This window comes from Rhodnius prolixus, unplaced genomic scaffold, assembly GCF_049639745.1.
Source record: "Rhodnius prolixus isolate KJV_2025 unplaced genomic scaffold, Rpr scaffold_31, whole genome shotgun sequence".
In the NCBI taxonomy this organism is placed as follows: domain Eukaryota; kingdom Metazoa; phylum Arthropoda; class Insecta; order Hemiptera; family Reduviidae; genus Rhodnius; species Rhodnius prolixus.
In genome coordinates, this window is record NW_027411586.1 from 831,726 (window position 1) to 846,119 (window position 14,394).

At 39.6% G+C, this 14,394-nt stretch overlaps 2 protein-coding genes across 2 annotated transcripts; both read right to left on the bottom strand.

The window, feature by feature from the left end:
• Positions 1-10,366: 10,366 nt before the first annotated feature.
• On the bottom strand, positions 10,367-11,353 carry LOC141448422 (uncharacterized). Its single transcript, XM_074116779.1, has one exon. The coding sequence runs from the start codon at positions 11,351-11,353 to the stop codon at positions 10,367-10,369; it is 987 nt and encodes a 328-aa protein (XP_073972880.1).
• A 385-nt stretch (positions 11,354-11,738) lies between these two features.
• On the bottom strand, positions 11,739-13,391 carry LOC141448423 (uncharacterized). Its single transcript, XM_074116780.1, has one exon. It carries the CDS (start codon positions 13,389-13,391, stop codon positions 11,739-11,741), a length of 1,653 nt encoding a protein of 550 aa, XP_073972881.1.
• Between the last annotated feature and the right edge of the window lie 1,003 nt (positions 13,392-14,394).

Consider the following 14,394-nt stretch of genomic DNA (forward strand, 5'->3'; position numbering starts at 1 on the left):
GGAATCGGGAATGGTTAGCGAGGTGGAGGCGGTTTTAAGGGAAATGGTGAAAGGAGTGGTTATAAAAGACAGTAGGGAGACAGAGACGGAGTGGCAGAAGGAGGTTAGGAGGAGGCTTGATATAGAAGAACAGGGGCTGGAAGAAGGGGAATTAAACCCAGTGGACAATGAGGAGGTACTCGCTGCCATTTACAGATTTAAAAAAGGTAAAGCACCCGGACTGGACGGAGTAACGGTTGAAATGGTAATAAATGGATGGGAGATAATTGGGGATGCTGTGACTGAGGTGATGTATGAGTGCTTGAGTCGAGGCGTTTTTCCTGAAGAATGGAAGGATGGTGAGATAGTGATGCTAAGGAAGGGAGATGATCGGGACCCGAGATTGGCCTCGTCATATCGACCGATATGTCTGTTGCCAGTATTAGGGAAAATATGGGAAAGGCTGATCTTGGAACGAATGTGGGGAACAATTGAGAGAAGTTGGGATGAGTGGCAGTTTGGATGCCGGAAGGGTAAAAGCGTGGATGATGTGCTAATGGAGGTAGGGAACAAAGTGAATGGCTCACAATCCAAATATGTTTTAGGGGTATTTTATGACATTAAGGGAGCCTTTGACCACCTGTGGTGGCCTCATTTAAAGTCTAGATTGTTAGAGTTAGGGTTGAGCAAAGAGCTATATCGGGTGGTGGAAAGCTTTCTTGCTGGGAGGACAGTGGTCCTTAGGGCCAAGACCTGCTCAATTAGAGAAAAGATAGAAAGGGGATGCCCACAAGGCTCAGTCTTAGGCCCGTACATGTGGTGTGTAGTTTTTAATGAGATATTGGGTGAGCTTAGAAGTAGAGGTATGTTTGGGCTGGCCTTTATGGATGACTTATGTGTTATAATTGAAGGAGGATCGAGGGCGGAATTGGAAGCAAAAGGAACAGCATGTTGTAAAATTGTTTATGAGTGGTGCGCAAAAAGGAAGTTGAGTGTGAGTGAAGGAAAAACTGCGGGAATGTTGTTGAAGGGGCGCTTGAATGCGGATAGGCCTCCTCGGATTGAAATGGATGATGTAAGAGTAAAAATAGTTAGGGAATATAAGTATTTGGGTGTGTGGCTGACTCCGGAATTGGGAGTAGGCGTACATGTGGAGAGGATGTGTGTGGGAATAGAAAAGAAGTGGGAAAAATTGAGAAGGTTGTCTGGAAATGAATGGGGTTATGGCTTTCGTGAGATGGTAATTGTGTATAAAAGTGTAGTTGAGTCGGTGTGGTGTTTTGGGGCATGCTTTATCTGGCCTAGGTTGCTGAGTAGAGACAAAAAGCGGTTGGAGAGGTGACAGCGTCGGGTGCTTCAAGCCCTATTGAAGGGATATAGAACAGTCCCGGCGATAGCCCTTCCAGTTATGGCGGGAGTGTTGCCTGTGGTTTTTAAAATGGAGGAGGCTTGCTTGTGCTATTCAGTTAGGCGAGGAATAAGTATAGAACTGGGAGGGAGGTTGGTGGACTGTGACGAGATGGAAATGGAAGGGATTAAAGGAATGAAGGGTAGAATACGTAAAGATATTCTAGGAAGATGGCAGGGGTTGTGGAGAGCTGGTACGAAAGGTAGGCTAGTTGTGGATTTTATTCCGGAACTGGAAAAAAGGTTTGAGGAAAAGTGGTGGTCTTTTGACCACTACGGAACGCAAGTGGTTACGGGGCATGGGGCTGGGCGTGCCTACCTTTGTCGGTTTGGAAGGAGGATTGGAGAAAATTGTAGCTGCGGAATGGAGGACACGGTTAGGCATAAGGTCTTTCACTGCGTAAATGGAGATAGGAAAAGGTATATAATTAGAAGGGAAATGAGCAGGTGCGGGTTGGAGTGGCCAGATAGTTTTTATGGATGGGCGAATGGAAAAACGTGGCCCTTTATGTTGAAGCTAGCCAAAGTGCAGTTGGAAAAGTATGGGGTATATTAGGTAGGTAAGAGGCAACTAAATGAATTTTTTTTTTTTTTTTTTTTTTTTTTGGCGTAGGTGTGTGGCGATACCATCGCCCATCTCAATGAGATGCAAACAGCCACTGGCTCTCCAGTTGGGGAGATTCAATACCCATTACCTTCCACATCCCTTCCTTATTCCTATCCCCCAAGGATTTGCAGTCATGTTGGTTCTTGGATCCTAGGTTACTGTACCTGACCCCTGAGGCAACGGGTTAAATCAGTAGATGGTAAGTAGGTCCATCGAGCGTGCGATCAGTCATGCGGCCATTGATAAAATAGTGAAGTACTGAACTACGGGTGCAAGCTGTACCAGACTACCAAGCCCAATTGCTTGCGATTGAGGTAGGATTCGTAGTGGCCGTTGGTTAAACAAGAGCTCCGCTGTCCTCGGACATGAGCTGGGCTGAAGGGTACACCGCAATATAAACGAGTACCCGGCCATCGCTGGATGATGGAAGTGCCCTACGCTAGAGGGTGCGGCTGACCAGAGCTAAAGTAGAGTTTGCCTTCTCTATGATCTGGAAGTGGAGCTAACAATTGTTGGCTTCACGCGCTGGTTGAGCGTGATCTCAACTCGTCTCTTTGGAGGCCAAGCGGGGGAGTGCCTGGGTGGGCACTTCCGCCATGGGGAGGCCTAGCACTTCAGCCTCTCCGTGGTGGTGTCATCCTTCTCTTGTAAAACAACCTCGTGCTGGCACGGGGGGACTGGTATGTCCGAATGGATAGGAACGGTCCTTAAAGAACCCCTAGTACTAATTCAGGAACGGGAAAGAGAGGGAAGTATGTCCATCACCGGCCAGTGAGCTGTAAGAAGCTCTTAGGAAGAGAAAATCTAAGGGTCAGCAGCTGGATTCGAACCCGGAACCTCCACGTGGGAATCCAATACGCTAACCGCATAGCTAATCCCTTCCCTTAGTTCATTCATAATATTTTATTTTTTGTTATAATTATGATAAAATGTATATTATATCTTCGTAATTAAATGGGTACTTTATTATAGCTTTATTCCAAATTATTCTTCTGATTTATCTTTATTAGGCCCTTTATTCTGAATAGTCACATATACATGCATGTTAAAATAGAAAAAGACAAAGTTAGAGTCGGCTACTGTTTAAATTTGAATCACGGATTTAAAACAATATTTCAGTCTAGAATTCTTCTTACCGAAGTATTTGTGAGTACAAATAACGTATAGGTAATATCCAGTAAATTATTCAACAATAATTATTCATTTCTCAATTGTAATTTAATGTAGTCCCTCTAATTTTACTTATAGTAGGTAAAATACTGGAATAATTAGCTGTCCTAAAAATATGCATATCTTATATTCCAAATATATAACACTGTGGTAAGAATACCTAGATTGAGAATTGAAGAAAACTATTATTTACTATAAAGCCAGATTAATTATTACCTATTATTAAAAACGCTTGACTACTAAATAAAGTAACAATTACTTTAATCGGAGAATGAACTTAAACCGAAGATTTTTATTTAAAAATAAAAATAAATAAATAAAATAAACAAAATCATTGATGAATGTTGGTGTAAGCATTTTTGAAAAAAGTTTTGAATTTTTTAGCCTCATATTTTTTTTTTATAAAGTTTTTTTTTTTAACCTGTGATTAATAGTTTGTTGATTAGATATTACAGTCAATCTAAGTTAAATGGTGTTCTATTTGAACAAATATTTTGTAGATTAAAATGGCCAGCATAAGGGTCTGTGACCTCTAATAAATTCAAAAAAATATTAATGAAATTTAATGCAGTAAAATTACTTAAATATTAATGAAGTATTAATGAAATGTTGGGTACTTGCTGATTTATGTACCTTTTGGCGTTTAATCAACCCTTATACTTAACATTTTAAACTGTAAGTTTTTGTTAAGGAGATTAGTAATAATAATTTAGGAGGGGGCCTTACATAAAGGTGGCTAACTCCTCTCAGCGTCGAGACCCTCAAAAGGCACATCTACATAAAATTCCGAATCGAATGACACTTCACACATGAAAATCAGTCCGCGCGTTTAGGCGCTACGTAGTTTACAAAAAAGGTAACAACAACAAGAACAAGAACATTTTTTGAAAAAGCGGTTTCTGCTCATTTTCGGCAATTTTTTTCTCAAAACCTATTAGATCTGGTGTCAAGTATTGCATTCATAGCAAAGTACGACTCGAGCCTAGTCACCCCGCCGCTAGATGGGATGAGTATTCAACTTGATTAGTGGCCATCACTCTTTAAGGAAATATAACCGAGCGGCAGGTTACCATCCTATGTGTTCAAGTTAGTGATGTGCTGATGTGTTGTGTTCCTTTTATGTTTATATTACTCTCTTTTATTGTATATTTAAAGTCTGTTTAATAAATCGTTTCTGTCATGTTCCATGTTCATTTGTTCACACTGAGCATCTGCCACTAGCCGACTTTTCATTTATCATCTGGGTTGTTGCAAGAAAATTACAGTTATATAGGAGGGTTTGCACTATATTTAAAAAAAAATTTGGGAATTTTATCTTTTATAGAAAAAGAGAAAAAAATTGTCAAAGTTGGGTGCTTTTCAACGTTACGCTTTTTCGTGCAGTTTTTGACGATCAACCCTTATACAACTGTCCTACCGGACAGTTTTAATAAAAAACTCTTTAACAAAAACTTACAGTTTAAAATGTTAAGTATTAAATGCCAAAAGGTACACAAATCAGCGAGTACCCAACATTTCATTAATACTTCATTGATATTATTTTAAGTAATTTTACTACATTAATTTTCATTAATATTTTTTTGAATTTATTAGATGTCACAGACCCTTATGCTGGCCATTTTAATCTACAAAATCTTTGTTCAAGTAGAACACCATTTAACTTAGATTGACTGTAATATCTAATCAACAAACTATTAAACCCTAGAACAGAACCTTGGGGTACACCCGAATAAACTGGTTCCCATGATGAATAATCTCCATGCCCAGAGACAACGGACTGTTTTCTATTACACAAATATGATTGAAACCATCTAAGAGTTGCATCAGAAAATTCCAATAATTTTAATTTTTTTAGAAGAGTGTGATTAACTGATTCAAAAGCCTTTGTAAAATCAAACAACACTAAAATGGTTAACATGCGCTTATCAATAGCAAAACGAATATCGTCTGTAACTTTTAGTAACACACTCTGTGTACTGTGACACTCACGATAACCGGATTGAAACGGATCCATGAGATTATTATTTTCCAAGTATTCCTTAAGCTGATGGCATACCATTCTTTCCAAAGGCTTAGAAACAGCAGACAGCAATGAAATAGGACGCAGATCTTTTAGTGAGGATGGATGTTTAGTTTTAGGGAAGGCTCGAATCAAGGAATGTTTCCATAAGGAAGGAAATGTCGAATGATTTAAGGAGAAATTGTAAATGTCTAATAGAGGAGGAATGATGACAGGCATGGATTTTTTCAGAAAATTTATTGAAATTTCATCAACACCTTTGGCTTCAGATTTACTGTGGAAGAGATTACATAAAAGTGTATCTAAGGTAATATGTTTGAAATAAAAACTATTTTCATTGAAAGGTTTCTCTGTATGAGTTATTTCCAGAGTATCATAATCTGTAGTTTTATTGATAAATGAAGCAAAATGTTTATTTATTTCATTGCAATTGTAAGGAATATTACTTAGTTGAGAACGAGTTTTAATTAATCCTAACTTCCTAAGTTCTTTCCAGGTTATTTTGCTATTGTTTAAGTTTGAAAAAACATTTGAATAATACGAACGTTTCGCATTTCTAATTTTATTTTGAACCACATTTCTAAGTGTTTTAAACTTAATATGTAAGTCTTCTTTACGCGTCCTGATAAAGGCTCTTCTGAGCTTATCTCGTTCACGCATTAAATTCCGAATATCATCTGATAACCAAGGAGCTGGTGGACGTCTTACTCGAATAGAACGCAGTGGAGCATGTTTATTCATTGTGTCTATAATATAAGTATTAAACATTTGTATTTTATCATCAATAGATGTAGAATTATACAGATCAGACCACTCACAATTCTGTAAGTCATCTATGTAATCATCGGCAGAAAATTGTTTAAAATCCCTAATCACGATGTTATCGCAACTTGTACGTGGAACTTTAAAGGAATATTTAATTTGGATTAGATCGTGATTGGAAAGAAATGGAACTGGATGTTGACAATGTTCCAGAACTTTATCTTCATCGTCTACTATAAAAAGATCAAGCCAGGTATGTGATGGGTAGAATAGAAAGGAACAAGGAATAGGTTGGTTTCGTATAAGAAATTATTGATATAAGTGCTGTCAAAGGAGACAACATTCATATCAGTATTCCAATCTCCTGCTATAATGATATGATTGTAATGCTGATAATATTGATGAAACACATTTTCAAAATCTGATATAAAACCAATCTTAGGTGGACGATAAAGCACACCGAATAATATTTTAGATGATTGGTGTCCGATTATTTCAGTTAGGAGAAATTCAGGTCGAGAACAATATTGTGCAGTTGAAGTTGCTAATATTTTGGCAGATAAAGACTGGTGGATGTATAGAGCCACACCTCCACCTATCCTTCCTAAACGGTCCCATCTAATTAAACTATAACCTGCAAGACTGACAGCCGCATCACTAATATGCGGTTTCAACCATGATTCAGATACAGCAACAACATGATAGAAATTCTGTGAAAAAAAATAACGAAACTCATCTATATGTGCTAATAAAGACTGGCAATTAACGTGACAAACAATTAAATTAAATTAGATTAAATAGGCTTGTATTGCAAATAACCAGCAACAATGCAGCTGAATAGTCAGTCGATGCCCGAGTGTTAACGTATCCAGATTGATCTTCGCAAAAAAAGAGAAAAAATCCTGTGAAAACTATAAATACAACCAAAATAAAATCCATTTAATAAAAAACTCTTTAACAAAAACATACAGTTTAAAATGTTAAGTATTAAATGCCAAAAGGTACACAAATCAGCGAGTACCCAACATTTCATTAATACTTCATTGATATTATTTTAAGTAATTTTACTACATTAATTTTCTTTAATATTTTTTTGAATTTATTAGATGTCACAGACCCTTATGCTGGCCATTTTAATCTACAAAATCTTTGTTCAAGTAGAACACCATTTAACTTAGATTGACTGTAATATCTAATCAACAAACTATTAATCACAGGTTAAAAAGAAAAATTTTATTTAAAAAAAACAAAAATAATTATGAGGCTAAAAAATTCAAAAACTTTTTAACAAAAAATGCTTACACCAACATTCATCAATGATTTTATTTATTTTTATTTTTAAATAAAAATCGTCGGTTTAAGTTCATTCTTCGATTAAAGTAATTGTTACTTTATGTTGTAGTCAAACGTTTATAATAATAGGTAATAATTATCTGTCTTTATCGCAAATAATATAGTTTTCTTCAATTACATTCTCAATCTAGGTATTCTTCCCACAGTGTTATATATTTGGAATATAAGATAAATAAGATATGCATATTTTTATGACAGCTAACATAATTATTCCAGTATTTTACTGTAAGTAAAATTAGGGGGACTACATTAAATTAAAATTGAGAAATGAATAATTATTGTTGAATAATTTACTTGATATTACCTACGCGTTATTTGTGCTCACAAATACTTCGGAAAGACGAATTCTAGACTGAAATATTATTTTAAATCCGTGATTCAAATTTAATTAGTAGCCGACTCTGCCTTTACCTTTTTCTACTTTAACGTGCATGTACATACATATAAGTGACTTCTCAGAATAAAGAGCATAATAAAGATAAATCAGAAGAATAATTTGGAATAAAGCTAAAATAAAGTACCTATTTAATTACAAAGATATAATATACATTTTATCATAATTATAACAAAAAAAAAATATTATGAATAAAAAAAGGAAAGGGATTAGCTATGCGGTTAGCGTATTGAATTCCCACGTGGAGGTTCCAGGTTTGAATCCAGCTGCAGAACCTATGATTTTCTCTTTCTAAGAGCTTCTTACAGCTCACTGTCCGGGTGATGGACAGTGTTGTCTGTAACGAGAGAACACTGTCCGGAGGCCGGCAGTGCACTGAAAAAAGCTCCGGGCGCCAATAACCTTAGATGTTGACGCGACTTAAATGATAAAAAAAAGAAAAAGAAAATGAATGAACTGGCCAGCATATGGGTCTGTGAAACATCTAATAAATTCAAAAAAATATTAATGAAAATTAATGTAGTAAAATTACTTAAAATAATATCAATGAAGTATTAATGAAATGTTGGGTACTCGCTGATTTGTGTACCTTCTGGCATTTAATAAACCCTTATACTTAACATTTTAAACTATAAGTTTCTGTTAAAGAGATTTTTGTACCTTTTGGATAGATTTTCCTTTTTGTATGTTTTGCAAAGTTACATATCTGCTTTACAGATTTTATTAAAATTGGGAATAATAAATTTTAATTTTATCATTATAACCTGAAAAGGTGTTAAGTCGGAGTTACTACCACTGGAGAGATCTTTTTAAAGAATGATTATAGTTGCAGTCCCCAAACCATCCTCAATAACAATTTTTTTGAGAAAGCGTTTTGAATAAAATAGGAAGGTAATTTATATGTAAATAGCAAAATTAAACTGCGATTTCAGTCCTTCCTTTTAAAAGGAGTAAGAAAAATAAACTGCGATTACAGTACTTCTCCCTAAAAGGCAACGATTTTGAATCGAACGACAATTCATTGATGAAAATCGGTTCACTCATTGAAAATTTTAGCGATTGCAGTACTTCCTCTTAGTAGGTGTAAGAGCATGATGACACTTCACAGCCACGTAGAGGAGCTTTAACCGCTTCTTCTTGCTAAATTTTATCAAAATCGGACTAAGCGTTATAGAAATATTGGTAATAATAGTTTTAGAAAGGGTCCTTATTTGGGTGGGGCAAACTCCCCTCCTTATGAAGCACGGCGTCGAGACTTTTAAAGTGCAAATCTGTACAAAATTTCGATTCGAATGACACTTCATTCATGAAAATTGGTTCACGAGTCGATAATTTGCAACGATTGCTATACTTCCCCTTAAAAAGTGTAAGAGCTGATCGTCGCTTTAATGTTACGTAGGGGAGCCCTAACCCAATCACCCTACCAAATTTTATCAAAATCGGGCCAAGATTTACAGAGTAATTAGTAATAATAATTTAGGAGGGGGCCTTACATAAAGGGGGCTAACTCCTCTCCCATTCGATGTACAGCGTCGAGACCCTCAAAAGGCACATCTACATAAAATTTCGAATCGTATGACTTCTCATTCTCAAAAATCAGTCGGCGCGTTTAGGCGCTACGTTGTTTACAAAAAAGGTAACAACAAGAAGAAGAAGAAGAAGAAGAAGAAGAAGAACAAGAACAATTTTTGAAAATGCCGTTTTTGCTCATTTTCAGCATCTTTTTTCTCAAAATCTATCAAATCTTGGTTGTTGCAAAAAAATTACAGCTATAAAGGAGGATTTGCCCTTTATTTTAAAGAAAATTTGGGAATTTTATCTTTTATAGAAAAAGAGAAAAAATTTGTCAAATTTGGGTGTTTTTTAACGCTACGCTTTTTCGTGTAGTTTTTGACGATCAACCCTTATACAACTGTTGTTAGCGCGTGAGGCTTACACCCAGATGCAGAGAGGAAAGCGAGCGTAAACGCAGTTTAAGAATCGATGAGTACCCGAGGTTGACACTGCGACAAAGTAACGCAAATAAGATAGATGAAATACTTATAAGAAATATAGGAAAAAGAAGGGTAAGGATGCACTTACCTTTGAGGTAATGTAGATGAAGGTACTCAGTCTCAGCTTGATGATGAAGATGATGCAGTTGAGGGGATGGCAAAGGAAGAAAACGGATGAAAGGGGTGTGCTTGTTTGAATGTGTATTGAGTGTGTGTGCGTGTGGTTTCAGCACAGAGATGCGGAGGGGGAAGTAAGGGTCAAATAGGCGGAAACAGACCAGAAGTAATCCGTAGAAGGTTTCTAGGAAGCGAAGATGGCTAGCGGTACGAGGGAAGGCGAAGCAGGTATAGAGCCCAGAAGTGCGAGGAAGAAAAATAAAATCCATTACACGCCAAAAAGAAAAGCAGTTACAATATCCCAAACCAAGAAATAAATTGATTTTCTGAACAGTAATAATGAGTATCATAATACAGATAATAGTAATAAAAATAAAACCAATGAGCATAATAATGAAACTGAAATATTTGCCTTTATAAATTAATATGTAAACAGAAAAAAAGCCAAACAAATAAAAACAATTGTAAAAAATTAAAAGAACAGTTAAATCTTTGAAATTAATGAGAATAATGATAATAAATGCTAAAATAATTAATATAACATAGTAAACGATGAAAGCTGTTCATGCTGTCGGGATGTCGTTTAGTGTGTGGACTGTGATGACAGGAGCCCCATCAGTTTTTCGTATCAAAATTCTACCGTTCTTAACCCATACATACTTAACAATATTAGATTTCTTCGCTGCACGAGCTGCACCGTATAATTTTTTAAAGTAAGGAGTTAATGATTCATTTATGTAGATGGTAAAATTCTCTTGAGAATTCCAGCCAATATGCCTAGTAGCGAAGTCTCTCTTGACCTTCCTTTTAGCTATGAGACTGCCCCTAGTACTCTGTCTGAGAAAAGTTACAATGATAGGCGGAAGCCGAGGTGGATCAAATGTAGTAGCAGTTGGTCTAGTCCTATATACAACATCAACTTCACTGACATCAACATCGAGTGCAGTACCAATTTTATTTAGTAATTCAACTACATTCTCACCTTGCGTAGTCGGTATATTATGTATTTCAACTGTTTTACTTCGAGATGCCTGCTTCAGTAATTCAACAGTCAAGTGTAATTCAGAGACCTTACTCTCAAGTATCTTCTTCTCATTTGTTAGATAATCAACCTGAGCTAACAAGGAATCAACTTTAGTCTGCAAACTAGTAACTGAAGAAGTATTTTCTTTAATGCAAGCATGACATTCATCTAGAGATTTTATTATGTCAGCATTCTGAGCTTTTTGATTTTCAATAAACGCATTCAAAGCTGTAGTATTCATTTGTATGGCATGAAGTACATCATTTAAAGATGTAATTTCTTTATTTGATGTTATTGGCTTTGCAATAATAGGTGATGCAGGTGTAAAATCAGTACGTGTAGTTCTTAATTCTTTATTACAATGTATACATATCCATGGTTTGTTTAATTCTTTAAAAGTTGACCAGTCATCTGTGGATAAACTAACACAATCTAAATGAAACAACAACTTACATTTTATGCATTGTGCGTGTGTACTGTTAGGGCCGCGCGTTAGAACAACATTGCACTTACCACATTTTGCCATAGTTACTTATCAAAGTTCAAACAACAAACAACAGATTGTATAGAATAGATTGAAAACGTACCAACCTGCTATTTATTGAGTTAACTATTCCTATATGAATAACGAAGAACTATTTAACAGAAAATTACTCTGAATGGCACAAAATTCAGCTAATCTATTGGCAAATATTTATGCAAAAAATCAGCACATAAACCTCCAAAAACCACAATAAAAAAACAAATTTAATCAGACACGATGTGAACTGGTTAGAACTGTATAGAGAACGAGCGGAGAGAGAGAGAGAGCAATAGAAAAAGGCGAGATGGAGAACTGTCAAACGGTACCGCCGAGAAGGGATGGTACGCGGCTTAACATCCCGCCCGCCCTGAAGCCTCGGCTTCAGTGATTACTGCGTGGGCAGGGGACACAGCTTTACTAAGGGTCGGCGGATGATGCCAGACCGGGTTTTCACGTCGGCAACGCGGTTAATCGAATCCCGTCCAGGATGCAGGGCAACAATGCGCCCAAGAGGCCACTGAAGCGGAGGAAGATTATCCTGGTTGATGATGACAATGGTACCGGGCTTGATGTCAGAGGCAGGCAGGAACCACTTTGATCGCTGCTGGAGCGTATGAAGGTATTCATTACGCCACCGTTTCCAGAGGTCCTGCTGGATGCGGTTAACAAGTTTCCACCTGGAGAGACGATTGGGATTTACCGCGTGGAGATCCTTCTCCGGAAGAGCAGTCAATGGACGAAACGCTAAGAAGTGCCCAGGGGTCAGTGGCTCGGGATCGGCTGGATCCGAAGAGACGGCGCAGAGCGGTCGGGAATTCAGAATGGCCTCGACTTGGGTCACCACTGTTAGCAATTCTTCATAGGTGAGGCGCTGATTCCCTAAGACGCGGGTTAGATGATGCTTTGCTGACTTTATTGCCGCCTCCCATAAACCGCCAAAATGTGGACTGGCGGGAGGAATAAAGTGCCAATCGATTCCCGCGGCAGTGGCGGCGCGACTTACGGCTTGTTGATGTTGCGGGTTGTTAAGCAATCGGCCCAGCTCACGAAGCTCATTGTGGGCGCCGACGAAGTTTGTGCCATTGTCAGAGAACATCTTTGAGGGCAACCCTCGCCGGGCAATGAAACGATGGAAGGCTGCTAGAAAGGAGGATGTGGAAAGTTCAGAGGCAATATCGAAGTGCACCGCTTTAGTGGCCGAGGATTCACAAAAAGCAACTACTGGCGCTTCGAGACAGACAAGCATGCGAGTGCGCACAGCGTGCATCAATTTGGCTAGGAGATGGGCTCCGCGAAGTTCGAGGCGTGGCAATGATTGCGTTTTATTGGGAGCAACTTTAGATTTAGCCATCAATAGTTGCACTTCAGCGGGGCCCTGGCGGGAAGAGGTGCGTAAATAGACGACGGCGGCATAACCTGATTCGGAAGCGTCGCAAAACCCGACCAAATAATGTTGGGCGGGTGGAGCAGGGTCAGGCAGCATTCGGGGTATCCGGATGCGTCCCAGCTCGGGAATTTGCTGCTGAAACGCGTGCCAGGGTTCCACTAGCTCAGGGGGGAGTCTCTGGTCCCAGCCTACCTGAAGTCGGCAAAGATCTCGGAAGAATATCTTTGCCCTAAAAGTGACGGGTGTCAGCCACCCGAGAGGATCAAAGATCCGCGCCATTTGGCTGAGAATTGTTCGTTTGGTAAGCGCGGTCTCGGAGAGACGAACAGCGTAAAAGAAGTTGTCTGAGGCGAGGTTCCATCCTAACCCTAAGATCTTAAGTATTGGATCTCGATCCAAACATAGGGGATCTTCAGAAGCAGTAGGGCGGCAATGATCCGCAGGCAGATCTTGTAAGAGGGCAGGGCAGTTTGATGCCCACTTCCTTAGCTCAAAGCCGCCCGCCATGAGGAGTCGCTGAAGCTGAGCACGAAGTTCCTGCGCCCGTTCCTCCGACGATGCACCGGTGAGTATGTCGTCGACATACACCTCGTGAAGCAGGGTAGTCTTGGCTAGAGGGTATTGATCCCGTTCATCCGATGCGAGCTGCTGCATGGTTCGCAGCGCGAGATAAGGCGCGGAAGAGACGCCATAAGTGACGGTATTTAAGCGGAAGGCCTGAAGGGGTTCCTGAGCGGAGAACCTCCAAATAATGCGCTGGTAGTCGCGATGCTCCGGGGTCACAAGGATCTGGCGATACATCTGCCTTATGGCCGCCGTGAATACTACGCGGTGCATCCGGAAGCGCATCAAGAGAGTGGCGATGTCCGCCTGGAGTTTAGGACCAACATGGAGAAGGTCATTGAGAGAGCGGCCATTGGAGGAAGCGCAAGATGCATTGAAGACCACCCACAGCTTGGTAGGCGGGTCGCCAGGGCGGTGAACGGCATGATGCGGGATGTAGAAGGGTGTAGCGGAAGAGGTTTCATCCAACGACGCAGGTTCCATGTGGCCCTGCTCCAGGTAGTCTCGCATAAACTCTGTGCAGGCATCGCGAAGCGGGAGGTTGCAAAGTAAGCGTTTCTCCAACCGCATGAACTGGTGTGTGGCAACGCTAAGAGAGACCCCAACTGATGGAGGCGAAACGGAAGAGCGACTACATTTCGGCCAGTGGAAGTGCGGGCAGTGGATTGCGTGAACATGCGTTCACATTCGCGTTCATCAGCAGTGAGCGGGAGGTTCTCCGGAACCTTGTCTAGATCCCAGAACCGTCGCACAAGGCATGTAAGCTCTTCTTCCTCTTCATCTTGAGCGGACAAAGAAGGTAGAAGTTGAGGTGCGGCTGCACAATGAACGCATTTACTCAGTGTGGCCGAAGCCTCGGTCTCAGCGGTTTTCTCCGAAGCCTCGCCCGGAGACATAGGTGTCGAGGGGTTGGAAGGCCGAGTCACCGACTCAGGACGACCCCTCGCCCGAGAACGAAGCCGGTTCGCGGGAGGCGGAAGAATAAAACGTACTCTCTTCGGTCTGAGAGTAGGCTGATAAGGACCATAGAGGACCCAGCCAAGCGTGGTGTTAAATGCGGCCGGGGCACGGGGAGTGCGATGGATATGTCCAG

Bases quoted from the DNA above. Each gene is read 5' to 3' on its own strand.
- LOC141448423 (XM_074116780.1), bottom strand. From the start codon at position 13,391: ATGCAGCAGCTCGCATCGGATGAACGGGATCAATACCCTCTAGCCAAG.
- LOC141448422 (XM_074116779.1), bottom strand. From the start codon at position 11,353: ATGGCAAAATGTGGTAAGTGCAATGTTGTTCTAACGCGCGGCCCTAAC.